The sequence below is a fragment of the Trachinotus anak genome, unplaced genomic scaffold (assembly GCF_046630095.1).
Source record: "Trachinotus anak isolate AG129_WGS33_773 ecotype Australia unplaced genomic scaffold, CSIRO_AGI_Tana_v1 ptg000004l, whole genome shotgun sequence".
NCBI classification, from domain to species: Eukaryota; Metazoa; Chordata; class Actinopteri; order Carangiformes; family Carangidae; genus Trachinotus; species Trachinotus anak.
In genome coordinates this window covers 2,376,540-2,392,857 of record NW_027273855.1, presented here as the reverse complement: position 1 = coordinate 2,392,857, position 16,318 = coordinate 2,376,540, and the positions used below count along the sequence as shown (strand labels likewise).

General features: G+C 40.2%; 1 protein-coding gene across 2 annotated transcripts in view; it reads left to right on the top strand.

Annotated features, from left to right (window-relative positions):
• Nucleotides 1–16,318, top strand: part of prkar2aa (protein kinase, cAMP-dependent, regulatory, type II, alpha A) — a 45,487-nt gene that overhangs the window by 16,622 nt on the left and 12,547 nt on the right. For both annotated transcript variants that reach the window (XM_071475222.1, XM_071475221.1), the window contains exon 3: nt 14,037–14,072. In XM_071475222.1, the coding sequence (XP_071331323.1) occupies nt 14,037–14,072 (36 nt within the window). The remainder of the gene's footprint in view (nt 1–14,036; nt 14,073–16,318) is intronic.

Sequence of the window (16,318 nt, the reverse complement as noted above, 5' to 3'; positions counted from 1 at the left end):
TGAGTAGTGCAGTAACTTCGAGTACTCATGTAAACACCTTATTCAGATTATGATATTTGCAAAGGGCATAATCGAAGTAAGCATAATTTATTTGGCAAAGCTGAGTTACTTGTCTTTTTTTTAGAGTTACTCATGGTCTGTAGACTGCTTTTATTATTATCTGTTTGGTCCACACAGTAAACCACATACTAACACAAGCAAAGAAGTAAAGCTTTTGTTGAGATGTTCTGTAATTCAGCTGAAGGTTTACACCAGCAAAGTTGGCTGAGTTTTCTTCCCTTAGTTCAATAAATATTCTTTAACCTGCTGCACCTCCCTCCTTACAATTAAGCTCAATTAAGTGATATGAAATATGAAATAAATGACTCACATCATTGCTGGTTCTTAAAAACTGTTCACAAAGGTTGACTATAGAAAACTGAAGACATTAAAAGTTGGATGTTGGATGTATAAGGCAGCAGTTTGTTTGCATATTACCTCATGCTAGCCAGAATAAATTCAAATGTTTGAGGTTAAGCACTGCATATTCATTTTTAAATTCATGTCGCCCCTAGTGGTCAAAAACTATTCATCAACTAATGTAAATGTGTTATTGAGGAAGTTAGGTTACTGCAGATGTTTTGATTGGAGCTACAACGATTAGTCAATTAATCAATTAGTTAATTTACATAAACGAGTTTGGTTTCTTTATAATTGTTGATGATTATTAATCATTTTAGTTATTTTTTATTATTAGTATTAGTACATTCATTGTATTCAGCCTTTTTAAATGTGAGAATTTGATGGATCTCTGTGTCATATGTCATCGTAAACTGAGTGTCTTTGTGCTTGGGACTGTCAGTCATAAAACAAGCAGTTTGGATTCATCGCAATTGGCTTTGAGAAATCATAAATTATCTATTATTTTTATACTTTACTGACATTTTATAGACAAAATGATTGATCAATAAATAGAGAAAATAATTGTCATAAATGCTAGATTAGTTGGTCTCCCTCTCTTTGTGACATGTTGAACCATAGACATTGATAAACGGGAAAGGATGACTGATCAAGTCGGGCTTTAAGGGGTTAAGAGGCATCAGCAAACCTGGTGACACTGGGAAAGGGTTAACACCAATGCAGCTATAAGCAGGACGGGGCTAATTCCTTTTAAGGGCCTAAGTCTTGTGGAGAGTGGATAGAGGGGGAGAGAGAGGGTGAGATAGTGGGAAAGAGAGTGAGACAGATATTGGGCAAAGAGAGAGAGAAAGAGAGAGAGAACAAGAGACAGTTTTTGTTGGAGGGAAAAATAGTTAGATAATGGGAAAGGTAAAGAGAGTGGGGAGGGAGTTGCATGGTGGGAAACGGGGACTGAAACAGAAACAGTGCAGAGCGTGAGAATAATGGTGGAGAGAGGAAGCTTGATGACATAGAAGAGGGAGGTATAGGCTGTGAGAGCTGATGAGAGGGACTGTTTTCTTGGCAAGGATGGAGAGAAAGAATGAGGCAGGCTCAACCAGAGAACAGTAAGATGTACAATGGTTACAGCAAAGACAAAACTGTAGAGAAAGAGGAAAAGGAGAAACAAAGAGAGACGGGCGAGGGAGTGTTGCAAGAGAAAGAGTAATAGATAAATGTGGAAGTGTTTTTGTGAACAGGCTTTGTTTGATGGAGAAGGCAGCATGATGGAGGACAGGAAAAGTCAGGACAGACTCGGTGAAAAGAATTGACAAATAAAGTGGTCCATTAGAAAGACAAGCTATTATTTGAGTAATCTAATGGACCCCTGCTATTAACGCCAAGTGTGTGTTTGTGTGTATGGTTTCCGGGCATGCCTTTGTGTATGTTGGTGATTTACTGTAAGTACAGGGGGGTCCAAAAGTGTGAGAACAATGGGAAAGTGGCCCAGACTTTTGGACCCCACTGTATGTAAGGTACAGATATTCTTCAGAGATGTGTCTACATTTGTATATATATATACATATATTTCCCCTGCCCACATGTTGGCGTATCTTAAATCTGTGTTTACAACTTCTGTGTAATAAATTCTACATTCAAACAAGCTCTCACTACCATAAATCACAGAGCTGAGAAACAGTAGATTAGTACAGCGAGCTCGCTAATTTAACTCATGTATGTTCTCCTCATGTTTATGCTCCATGCTTAGCCTCTGCTTACAGGCCCAGCAATACGTGTCTGCATGTGTGTCCACTCTTTACAGTGTGCAAGGTATATCCTTTATAACATGTAAATCTGTTCTACTCCTTGAAACTACCAGTTCATACTGCTGGCCTTCTATAACACAGAAATTCATGATAGGAGAAAAACTGAGCATTATTGTCAAAGGCGTAAAAGCTGTTTTTTTTCAGAACACAAGTTTGTGGTTATAAAGTGTCTGCATCTGCACTCTGTCAAAATGCCTCTGAGCTGATCACCGTGCCTTATCTCATTCAGCTACACTGTTGTGTCTTTGTATCAGGGCCATTGAGTCCACTAAATTGTGCCCAGAGGCACATGTTAAACCCTAGTTTGAATCAGTACTACACCTGATCCTCCTGCTTTTCACTGGGATTCTTCCTAATTTTCCCCTCTATGCTCTTGAAATATTGTTTCTCTAAATCTCAAATTTCAGAGCAGCCTTGACCGAAGATTATCTTTGATTAAGTTATTTGTCATCTTACATACAGCTCATTTTGCTTATTTACATGGTCCTCAGGCTAGCAAAACTATGGGCATAAACCTGGATTAGTTTGAAAGTTAGTCTTTGGTAATGTGGACCTATGTAAGGCCAATCAGCTCAACAACATTTGATATAAAGTGAACAACCAACTACTCCGTAAAACCACAGTCCTTCAAGCAGCTCCACTGAACGTTGTGCCTCGCTTTAGGCTGTCTTTTAAGTATTTCCCAAAATTTTCCCTGCTTGTTTTAGAATTTTAACCAGTAAAAATAAGGCCAGTAGCTTGCTTTGTGCATCCTCTGTTCTATTGCTAACCACATTAACATGTAGTATTTCTTAACACTCTGCTCCAGTGATATGTCATCTATTTCCCCAGCTGACTCTCATATGATACAAACAGCTGCTGGCATGAAACAGCCACTAATTATACACATTATCTCTCCGTGATCACGATAAAAGAGAATTCCACTGCAAAACAAAATCCCATTGATGTTATCCAAAATATTTTTGAGTATGTGTGCTCAATCCATCTGGTAAGGCCCCAATTTGCTGGAGGCAATAATTGACATCTTGTATGACACTAATAATTTGTCTGCACCGCAACCAGCCAACGTGATACGTCAGCAGCCCTGATACCTGCCTTACACTACATATTTTACCTACAACGGCCCAAAAGATGTCACCAGGCTTCTTGTCTGCTGTCTGCTTCCTCTCTAAATACTGTCATCATTCTTCGAATACAATTTTTATATTTGCTTTTATAGAAATAGATGTAATCTCTGTCATTGAGCGGACAGCCTCATTTGAATCAATAATAGATTGTGATTTTATTTTGTATGTTTATGAATCAGGCTTGGTGTGTACTTATCTCCCTCCTTTGCTTTTTGTCCCTCTGCTTTTTATTGTGTATCCCTCCACTTTACTGCAAGTTCACAGTCTGTACACTGTACAGACACTGTATGTGTAATTGTGCAGCTGTGTGCAAATTTGTATCTGTAACTTCTGTAGTGCATTATGTTTTTTTTTTCTATTAGGTTTCCATATTAGCCTGGTATTGTAGTGTAAGCTGCAGAGCCTGGAGTTAGTGCTGCTTAGGCCAGCACTTCAGTACACATTTACTGCTGATACACAGAGCCAGACTACATATATCTTCTCTGCAGGAATAGGATTTATGTTTGCCCCTCTCTGTTTAGGTCTTGGGAAGAGAAGAAACAAGGCAGGAGAGATACTTGAAAAGATGATGTATGATAACAGATCATGATGGGAAAGTAGTGCTCAGAGTTGGCAGAAGGTGAAGCAGTGATCAGGTTGCTGGAAATGCAGACTCTTGGAAAGAGAGGCCACAATTAATTGTGCAACAACTGCAAATTTCAGCAGTAATTTATATGCTGTTCTAAGGGGAACTTATTAATTACATTTTTTTTGTTTATCATATTTATTTCACAATCAGGCACTGTTTAATGTAGTAGAGGAAACGCTGCCACGGATCCTCTCTCCTCTTTAAGAACAGGCTGCGTGTGCATGTGTGCATTTTGAAGGCATGATTCTAGAGGGACTTCTATGTATACGTGGGTGTGCAGCAGAAGACTGGAGCTGATGATGTGCGTTATTGTGTCTGCTTTTGAGCTTGAATTGTTTGTCTTCCATCTTCTCTGCGCTTGTGTGTGTCTGTATGAGGTTGCTCCTGTATCTTGTACCGTATGCATGTGTTTGCCTGTACCAGCTTTACTGCGCACCCAAGTGCATGATTGTGGCACTGTGTGTGTCCATGTGCATATGTTTGTGTGAGCGCGTGCCAGCAGAGGCTGAGAGTGACGACCGAGGCTGCTAGCTCTGGAGGAGAGGCAACACGTGAGGGAAGCTCCCTGCTCCATAACTGACCCTGCTGTTATCAATCATGCCTTGAGAGGAGGAGAGAGAGGGGAAAAGGCATGGCCAGAGAGGACAGAGGAAAGCAGGGGGAGAGGTGGAGAGACAGAGTGGGAGGATAGAAGAGAGACAGATGGTGGGGGCTGTTGCTGAGGAAGAGAAGTATGGGGGAAAGTGGAGAGATACTGTAGGTGAGGGGAGAGAACGGCCAATAGATGGAGGAAGGGAGAGAAGTAAAAGTGTTACTGTAACTTGATGAATTTAGTTAAGAATAATACAAAATACAAGTCAAAAGAAAACAAGGAAATGATACAAAATGGCTGTCTTAATCTCAGCAGCAGCCAAAAATCATTAACATTAATTCTAAGAAATGGAGGCAAACAAAGCTTTACATTTGTAAAACCTGTAAAGCCAGTGTTTTTTATTTCTCTACAAAAGACTGAAATCGTGATTGATTATTTAAAAAAATATTAATTCTACAAGATGCACTGTTGGTAGCTAACCAAAAGGGCTGTATTTTTATAATATTTTTCTATGAAACATAAAGCCATGCTACCTAGTAAAACTAAAAAAAAGACAGCTTTCCCAAGTATAAAACTAAGAACAGATTGTGCTTAATTGCTTGCACAAACTTTTTAAATTTCTCAGCAAAAAAAAGTTGTCACAGTGCCCTGGACGGTGTCTGAGAATCAGGGAAAGATGAAAGAACAATAAATGACTGGAGAACTTGTCAGCTGCTCCCTGATGCTCGAAATGGACACAAATTGGCCATTTAGGTGACAGAAATGTCACTGAGTCAGCTGCTGAAGCGATGGGAGAGTGCCTCCACTCCACAGGCTCATGCTTATCATATTTGCTGTCTAAAATGAATTATTCTCACAAGAGTGTGTGTGTATGTGTATGTGTGTGTGTGTGTGTGTGTGTGTGTGTATATGTGTGTATTAAATGTTAAGAATAGGGAAGAACAGCTTAATCTTTCTTAATTTAATGCAACATATGAATAGTCGGGCACCATTCATGGTTTCCATGACTATTTTCAGTGATGGGCTGAAGAACCGCCAGTAGCACACCCATACCCAAACATGATCCAGCCCCTGTCACTATTTTATTCAGCCAAATTCATTCTGTCGAATAGATTAAAGACTCCAAATGGTGGTTGACTCACTGCCAAAGTGGCTGATGTAATGGACAGACTTGTCATTTCAAAAGCCAAAATTTTCCTGCATTTGACTGTTTCTATTCCAGGAAATGGAGTGGCGTTAGCGGCAACAGGTGGGCAGACAAATAACAGACCTGTCCAAAATGAGTTTACATTACCTTTTTCCTTTAATTCTCCCACTTGAAAGCCAGCCATCGCTTCCGCAGTTTAGGTTAGGGTTCATTTAATTCTTACTGACTGTGTCGCTGGATCTGTCTCCTCGGTCTCATCCATCTTTGCTAGTCTAACCACTCTGTAGCCATTTTGTTAATGCAAAAATAGCATAATGTAAAATATTGAAATTTGAAGTTTCTGTAACGCAGTGGTCACATTCATGCTTTGGTCTCCCCTCCAGCTAACTGGCTGATGTATTGACAGACTGAGCAGACAGAAAGTCACACACTGAGAATGGCTGTGAGAGAAATCAATGGAAAACACCAGGCAGGGATGGATGAATTGCTCCCTTTTTCCCTTATTCACTTACTCTCTCAGTGGGCTTTATCTCTCTCTTTGTTTGTTTCTCGCATTTTTTTCTGAATCACCAGCTATCACATGCTATAGTCAGCCTTTCATGGTGTGCCTGACTGTTTATCTGCCTCTCTTTCTGTATGTATACACAACATCTCTTTAGCCAGTTTGCTTTCTGTTTATCTTTCTGTCCATTTTTTCTTAATTTCCTTTCTTTTTTCTTTATCAGCAGCCACATACGGTGCCCCACCACTCACCACTGCCATCATATTGATGTTTCCTTCATGTCTTTTCTTGCCACTTCTTCTCAGTGTTTCTGTCTATCTAATTTTTTCACATTGCAGATCTCACTCTGTCTCCCCTTCTGGTCTGTCTTTTTGTCTCTCCCCTCCAGTCCTCCCTGTGTCCTCCCCTATCTCTTCTCTTTTCTCTCCCCCTCTATCTCTCTCTTCTCTCCATCTGTTAATGCTGTTATGGCAGCGAGTGGGTGTATATGGAGGGATGGAGACAGATAGAAAGAGAGTGGGGGGGGGGGGGGGTGTAGAAGGAGGGAGGGGAAAAGAAGGGATGATCTGCCACTTGTTACAAGCTGGATAGAGGAAAGGGGGGTGGATGGTGGATGAAGGGGGTAGTGTTGTTATGGCAATGAGATCTTCTTTGTGTTAGGTTGCCAAGGCAACTTCAGGCGTACACTTGATACAGCCACCATCACCACCACCCCCAACACCCCCCAGCCACATGACTGTAGGGAGAGCACTTCACACATTACATACTCAGACTTACGCACCCACACATGGAAACACAAAAACACGTGCACACACACATTTTTTATTATGTCCACCTGCTCTTAACAGACAGAACTGCATTTTACAGGACTGATGGAAACAATACAGGATTCATTTTCAAGTTGGTTAGAACAGTGGGACTGAACATGTGCTGTTCAGGCTCGTTTATTTCTGCCTTAGGTTAAAAGAAATGCCCCAAAAACAAGTCAATTCTGTTTTCTTGACTTTTATCTCCCAACAAACATGGTGTCAATGTGTGCAGGTGATTATAGTACCATGTATAATATGTGGATAGGTAGAGTTTGACTAGGAACTAACCTGCAACTTGAGTCTAAACAGGAAATATGTGGAGCCAAAGCAAGATAAAAGTAAGTTAAGCTTTGTTATTAAGTTATTATAATAAAATTGTTACTAGATGAAGCACCATGTTTGTGGGGAAATGAAAGTATAAATAAAATAAGTAAGATTGGTGGCTCTACACCTTTTCACTGAAACACAACAGATCTGTGTTTCCATGAATGACTTGCTTTGTTTGGGTCAATGTGTAGGTCTTCATTTCTCTGTGTGTGTGTGTGTGTGTGTGTGTGTGTGTGTGTGTGTTTTTGTGTTGGTCTTTGTGCCTCTTTGCACTGCTACCCACAGCGATCTGACCTGTTCATGAATTTGACTTGGATCAAAACAAATCATTTTAAGCAGTTTGGAATGTGTCCTCCCGGTCGGCGGTTATGTTGCCGATAATAGACTTTTAGAGGGGAGGGGGATTGTTTCAAAGGAAACATGAAAAAGGCAGAATTAGGGAAGGGTGAAAATTAGGTCACTGAATTTATAATTCATCTCATTTTCAAGGTGGTGTTGTCATGATTTCTGTGAATGAGCCTCTTTAATGGAACCTGGTCGTTTACATCTTTCATTCCAGTATCAAAAACTGCTTATACTCTGTTCTCTTGAAGATACAAGATTCCTTCCTTCCTTGATGCATTTCCTTGACTTCCCTCATTTTCTTTGAGAGATAATAGGAAATGAGAAGAGACAACGGTCCCAGACCAGATGCAGACCAGGGATGTTGCAGTTTGTGGTTGGCACTTTAACCTCGAGGGCACCAGGGTTCCCTGAGCCCCTATTTTCACCACATTTTTAAATAATCACTTCCTTTACCTAAGGCTTTACCAGTCCATTTTTTTTAACCCACCGATTAAGACCCAACTCATGGGAATCAAAGCAGAAAAAAATGTTAGAATAGAAAGGTAAAGGTCAGGGGAAGAGGTGAATGAAATAATGGCTTTAAAGAAAAGCTAGGAAAAGGATATTACATTTGTTAAAGAAGAAAAAGTTTGAATTTTTTCATGTGAAAGAATACATAGTAATACATTTTCAGCACTGAAGGAGGAAGAGAGGTTTATGTTTGAATGGGAGTCATGGGGAATCGTGCTTCAGGGAATAGTTAACAGATGACTAATGGCTAGAAGGTTTGGTGATGTTAAAGGATGTTACTGTATTTGTCTTGTATTTGTCTTGGGACACATGACTCATTCATTTTCCTGTGAAAATTTTTATCCATTTCCCCATTATATGATTACTTTTTTGTGTCAGTGTCTTCTCCACCAGCCTACAAGATTGTCTTTTTCTCTTCCTTCACCTTATTTCTGTTTGTGTGCCAGAGGCAGGGAGGTCAGTGGGTGGTTCAGGTCAGGTCGAGAACTGTAGTCTGGTATCAGAGACATTAAGCTCAGCTCAAGCTGCCATGAAAACATGTAAATATAATGTAATTTAGCAGACACAATAGCCATAATTTTGGCGTCACACGGCTTGGCTGCGCTGACATTATCATAGAGCACAACAAGACACATCAGAAGAGAGCTGATTTGATTGCTGTTTGGGAAGAAGGCTCAGTTCAGTCTTCATTTAAAGACATTGCTAATTAGCAGTAAAAGCAGAGGTGTTTCTGTAATGGCTGCTAGACTCATTGGTTTGATGTTGTTGGCCAACATGCCAAGTGTAACAACCTTACTTTTCACCATCATTAAACAGGAGACTACTTATTTTTGTTTATTATTCTTTTGAGATTCATTTTGTGTCTGTGGTAATTGTAAAAGTACATTAACAACAAAATACATTACAGTTAAACACAGGCCTCAAATGACATAATAGTACATGCATAGTACATCAAAATGAAAGTGACACAACTGTCATATCATGTATGTGTGGCTAACTATGGCTCTTAGATCATTGGTCATAAACTGTTTAAGACATTAAAATGGGAAATGTATCAGGCAACACACCTCAGTGTCGGTTTTGTATCCGTCATCTCATTTACGATTCCCAACAAGCAACTCCAAAGGGCTGATCTGTGCCTGGAGATTAAAGAGATGAAATAACAATCTAGACTGAGATGCAAGAGAGCAGATGGAGGGAGGGAGAGGAGTCATGAAGCTTTGGGAGCAATACGGGGGAGGAAGGTCTGTTCCTTTGAGACAGCTGAGGGGGCGAGGTATACAGTAAATGACAAAGAGGGGAGAGCTAGAGAAACTGAGAATGTTGTTGAACTCATGCAGGTTTGTTACTACTACTTAAACCATATAACCATGTTGTAGAAAGAGGGTTGAAACTGACACAGAAGGTCATGTCCTCTATATGCACAAGAAGAGTCATGCTGATGCTATCCTGTGAGGTCATCCAAGTCATACATATTTTACTGTCCTCACTATGAACAAAAATATTTAGATATTTTTAAGTGCAGTCACATTGTAATTTTAATAGCCATATTTGGAAGCATTGCCATAGTGTTGGCTGCACTCTGCATGTACCTGAATGGGGTTTGAGTCAAAGAAAGAGACTCACAAATCAAAGAACTGACTCACGTCCTACTCTATTCAGGTGGCGGCTGGTAGGTTGTCTGCCAGTCTTGTTGGTCAGCTACCAAACATTAGCTTGATTGCTTTTCATCCTTAAACAATTGATTTAGTAGTTAAAAGTGAAAGCTATTCAATCTGGAAGTCCTCCCTGAGAGGTGACCGACAGATGCATAGTTATAGACATAACTGGTCTGAATGAAAATATCCAGAAACATTGCTCACTCATTACTCACCAAGGACTGGTAAGCTAAGCTAAAGATATGTACCTGCCATATTATATTATCAGTGTGAGCGTATTTGTATATTTTAAATACAGTTGTACCTGTGTCCAGTTTGTGCTTTTTCTACATTCACAGTGAAACAGGTTTATTTCATGATGCAATTCACCACATGCAAATTTCCCATCTGAGCCACACTAGGAGGAAAACCCACAACTGTCCATTTCCTCACAGGAATGCTGAGTTATTGGTGGCCTCCAGCGGCATTAAGTGCCCACTAATGCCGCTGTATGTATGGCTTTCATGAGTTATATGTGATACACTGTTATCTTCCTCACTCAGCAGCTTCAGTGCCTATTTGCCATCTGAGCCAGTAGTCTTATAAAATGTGCCTAGAGGATTAATTGAATATCAGAGCATAAATATGGCCACGTTCAGAGACGGCCATTAGATACAAACGCATCATGTTAACATGCAACAGGTTTAATTCCATAAATGCTAAACTGAAATACTACACTCAGGTAATAATGATTCGTGTCTCTAGTATCTGTACGAGATGTTTATACCTGTCTCAAATATTGGTTTTTTTTCAGTCCCATGTTGACTGTAATTCACTGTGAACTTCAAGATCTTCCAGCACCCAGAGCTGACAAAGCTGGAATGGATTCTCTTCCTGTTTCCTGTTTCAACTAATGTTGATTAACATCATCCATCCAGTCCAGATTACACGGCAGCACTTTCTGTAGAGCCAGCGTAACAGGCTGCCATTTAGGAGCTTGTTTAATAGAGCCATGGTTTTGCTTTGATTTGATTGGTTAATGGACAGAATGTACTCTGGCCTGCAGAGAAATCATTATCTGCCATGGACAAGTTTAGCTGGTGTTTGGCATTTTTCAGGTTATAACTCATTTGGAAGTTGTCATGTTGTAAATTCTGACCCTGTATTTAAACAACATTAAAACCTAATGTGTGGGCAGGAAGACTGAGATCTCAGTCAGGCAAAGCAGGGTCTGAATGTGTGGTATGTATGTGAGAGTTAACACATGCATACAAATAGAGTTAAAATGCAGAAGTTACTCCGGATAGATTGTTCCTATGTACTGTAAAAAACGAAATCCTTTTCAGCCAGTTACAAGACTGTTCAAGAGAGAAACACTTGCTGCAATATTTAATCTTGCTGATGCCTCAAATGTCAGTGCAGCAGTAGTTGAAACCATCCTGTGGCTCGATCTGTGCTGAGTGATAAGAGGTATGAGAGATCTCCACGGAGAGTAGAGTGTTAAACTCTGTCCATCTCCTGTGGTGACCGGGGGAAAGTGGTGTGTATGTGTGAGTTTCCCCCAGGCTCCCGTCTTCACAGCCTAGATCTAATGGGCTCTGACAGGATGGTAATAAGGTAGCAAAGGACACATGCTGTGTGTGTGTGTATGTGTGCGGCAGCGGCAAACTATGTCCATGCTGGCTAGTAACAGCCCAGTGTTAGAAAGCAGGTGTTTAGGGCCCTGACCTCACCCTCTGTGTGTGTAAATTAACACCCTGTTGCACACAGACACACTCAAGGACAAAAAAGCCCAAGGTCAGGATGCCCCTATAGGCACACACAAGTGCTGCACAAGGCGAGAGCCCATTTACACAGAATGCAGACATACTCTGTTGACTGCGCAACCATACATGCTGTACATACACATACACGACCCTTTTGTTTCTCCATCATGCACACGGTTTGTTCATTCTTGATATTATTAGCCTCCAATTACAGCTGCTGTTTAGACATTTCTGTGTTTGGTTTGATGTTGTTGCAAACATTAGTTAAAGGTTCTGTAACATCATCAGGCAAAAAATGCGTGAAACAAATATTTCATCACAGAATGAGAGCTCAAATGTGAAATGACTGATGACACATAAACAACAAAGCTGTTGTATTTTATTAATTGCTTGAATTGGTATTAAAGATATTTACAGTGTGTGGTTTTACATGAGTCTACAACAGTCAGGATTTTACAAGCGAATTATCCTTATCCTATATTATCCTTAAATTTGTCAAGATGGGCAAGAGTCATCTCGCCCCGGTCTGTGCTCATGGGGCTCAGTTGAGCAAAATGTGAGATTTCAAAGTGGGGCTGTTGCCACTATGGGCTCGACACCAGCAAGAGAAAGGACGTGGCTGCTCTGCATCAGCCTGAATATGTGGCTGAAATTAGGTTACCCACTAACATAAAGAATCAAAATGCATATGCTATAGAAACATTTGTTTGCATTGTGTGCTTGTATTTTTGTCTTTAAATGCTGAGATGTGTTATGGTTAGGAGTTGATCTGGGTTAGGCTGTTAATCAGCTTAATACCCTGATTGCAAACATCTCAGTATACATAGAATATTCTGGATACTTCCGCTGAACCATTATTAACCAGTACTGTCACAACAGGATAACGCATTTTAGATATATTGCTCCTCTCTCCGGGCTAATATCAGCCTCTCTTACCTGTTATATTTGGATCTCACATAATGAGTGTATTAACTCTTTTGGCCTAGTGTAAGAGGCACTGAGTGTTCTTATGAGCCAACCCTTAAATAGATTAGTAGCTTGAATAATATTTGAGTCTTAATTTGAATATAAACACATTCATTGGTCCAATGTTTGCACTCTGAACAAGCTAAACAGCGTGATTAGCTATGATCTATTGTTAGGAAAGACATTTTAATTTTTCAATTACAGGGTCTGACCTAGATGCCAGGTCTGAAAGAGCAGCAGCAGGATTGAGCTGGTCTCAGTACTGACAGGGTTTTTACTTAGACACATCATACGTTTGATGATATTTACCTGTATTTGAATATATTTGTAATACTGGTAATCTACGGGGGGGAGGGGTCAGAGGTCAGGGGCAGCTCTGTGTTTTACACGAGGGGACAGTTGGGAAGGCGTGTGCTGTTGTGAGTCCTTGAAGGCTGAATTTTAAAGCACAGAGATATCACATGTGCCGTCCTGGCTGCTCGGGAGCGTTAACAGTGTCCCGGCAGCATCTGTGTATCCAAACAGTGAATTGCAACAGCTTGAGGCTGTGGAGGCTACACCGGAACAGACGGGCCTGCTGTTCAAGTCAAAACGTAAACAAACGCAAACCTCGGTTGAACCTATTCGTCCATTTGTGAGGTGTGAACGCAGAAACCAGGATGAGTTGACACTGGCATTAAAAATGAAGATAGGGCACCTGTCAACATTTGGGGAAAGTAATGTGTTGCTGGCTCACACAGCCAAATTGATTAGATGTAACAGGAGCTTTTAGGACACGCTGTAATGAAGCCACAGTGTGATGGATTTAATACCAAAATAAATGTCAGTCCCTTTCATCCTATGTCTCTCCTAATACATTATTCTTTATAAATATTTTACTAGTACAGAAACTGTGAGGGCTCTTATTAGGTTATTTGTTAATCCACTTATATCTCTCTGGCTTCACCATTGTGTGATTATAGCGGCTGATGTTTTGTTAGTTTTCAATTTACAGTCTTTAAATAATATTACTGCCATTCATTAGAGGTGGAGTGTGTGTGTGTGTGTGTGTGTGTGTGTGTATGATGATAAAGCTGGAGGCTGTAGCTGCTGCTACAGTAGCATTCACTTGTTCAAAGAAAATATACTGAAAATACTCCTTTCTTCACATTTTCTTTTCTGTCTCTCTCTGATTGTCTTCAGGTCTGTCTATATCTTTGAGCAAAGACTTACTTTTGTTTTTCTCTTCACCTCTTGCTGCCTTTTGTTTGACTGTCTGTATCTTTGTGTCTCCAACGCTGATTCACTGTCTACTATTTTGTCCATTTTTCCTTTTCTAAATCTCCTTCTTTCACTTCACCTCTTGTTATGAATACCGTCTGTTCAGAGCAGATAATTGTAATGAGGATTTCAAAGCAATCACAAAACTGTATTAAATGTCATTATGTAAAAACAATGATGTTAATTTCACCTCTCCCTCTCTCTCTCTCTCTGCAGCGCCACCACCCAGCAGATTCAACAGGAGAGTGTCAGGTAAGGTGTGTGTGTGTGTGTGTGTGTGTGTGTGTGTGTGTGTGTGTGTGTGTGTGTGTTCACCAGCATGTGTGTGTGTGTGTCTGTGTATGTATGTGTTTGACGTCATGTTCCTTCAGTGTAATCCACACCAGAGACAATATTGCATACATCACGGCCTAAGTGTCTCACTCGCAGCGTGTGTCATGTTGAGGCCAAGCGGTAGACTTACTGATTTGTGTGTCTGTCTCTGTCAGTGTGAGCGTATTTGTGTATGTCATGCATGCAAAACACAGAGTCTAAGAAGTGCCGCTGCAGTGTGTTTAGGGTTTTGTGTGTCTGTGCGGTTGGTCTCTGTGTTGGCGCCTGTGAGCTTGTGTGTGCGATGGTCTTGTTTTCTCACACTCCATCTAGTGTTTACATATGAGTAAATGAATGTCGTCAGCCGTCACAGAGCTCTGCACTTTGATTAGGCTCTGGGCGTGTCAGCTGATGTTTATCTTTACGGCTGTGCCACTGTCGTCGTTGACCCTGCTGTCGATACCAGCGTCTTAAAAGTTTGTCTGAGTAGATTATGTAGTAGTAGTTTGTTGTGGGGCATGTGTTGTTAATTACCAGCCGTGATCGCAGGGCTGGTATTGTTTTGTGTGTGTATGTGTGTGTGTGTCTGTATTTGTGTGTCATCATGGAGACACCTACTGTAGCAGAACTACCACAGAGGTGTTTTGAGTAGCACGATAGCGTCACAACTGTGCAAGATAAAGTAAAGATAAAGACAAAACTTGACAGGTGTGTAGGTGAAGTGAGTTCGATGGGTGTGGTCAGACTCATGAGCACTAGATTACTACATCATTAAACAAGTAAGTAAAACAATACCAGCCCCACTGTTGCGGATTATAATAATGTAGTAATGATTCTTGAGAACTGATGGGTCAACATGTTGACGGGTGTAATGACTGGTGTGATCCCATTGCAATCCCATGGAAAATGAAGTTGTATAGAGTTCCTTGTTGTAATGTGGTAAACAAAGTGGTTGGAAGTGTCTTTGTGTGGTAGAAGTAGACCTTCTTTGTCGTGGTAATGTTGTAAAATACAATGATCCTTTTTGAACTCTAAAGAGAAATGTGTTAACACAACAACAAAGGTGGAGCGTTGTTCAGTTGTTACTACAAAGGTCTTTTTTTTTTAGTTATGTTGAAAAAGATTCCCATTTGTAGTTTATAGGTTGTAGAAAGGTGTTGTTTTTTTCACAGCTGTTTAATGTGTGTGGTGTTTTCACAAATTTGAACTTCTCTCACAGGAAGGAGGTTTATTAAGGCTTGAAATAAAAATCTATCCCTCTATCAGCTAAGTATGTGTTCAACAAAAGAGGGATAAAAGCTCTGTGTGATGTGCTTTTCCTATGTATTTTTATATGTACACACACTTTCTGTTACACTGAGCAGAAATAATGTAGTGCATAATGCAACACCACTAAGTACAGCTTTAGGAAATACCACACATACTGTACACTTCAGTCACAGAAAAATGATGAAGGCAGTATTTGCAGAAAAAAGAACTTGTTGAAAGTGGAGTATTATTTATCGCAGGGCCATTATATTGCATTACATTACCTTATCAAGGTGTTTGTGTATACAGCAGTGTGTATAAAAACTGTTAAATACATTTGGGACTTCTAAAAGAACAGTTTACTAGTTTTAACATCTCAGAAAATAGATTTTCTGTTTAGGAAAAAAAATCAAATAAATCAATTAATTTGCTTGTTTCCCATTTGAACTACGGGAGATTTTGTTTAAATTTAGTGCTCTGTTTCTCAAATGAACTATGGGAAGCGAGCACTAAATTTAAACCATATCAGGGACGATCTTTTCCCAGAAGAAAAGATTTTGTCAGGGGAAAGATGTGCAGCTCCCTTCAGTTTTATGGAACTTTATCGGAAATTTCAGCTCATTCTTTAGGTGTCTGGACAACAGTGTTACTGTTTTGCTTCACTCTCACAGCTCTCATAGTGTCCTTTTTGGCGTCGGCAGGCTGTTGTGCAGGCAGACACGGTTGGTGACTAGCTGGTGAATACTGTGCAGCATTTAGCAGCTTAAAACAACCAGATCTTTCCCCCAAGAGCTAAAAGAGTGAATATTGGACTTACATTGATCAGGTGGTCAGAAACACAGCTCCAAATGAATGTAAATGTTGGATGTGTAAATAGGCAACTTTTTGTGAACAAGTTCACCATATCAACTTAAATGGTGATATGTGATATGTTGTGT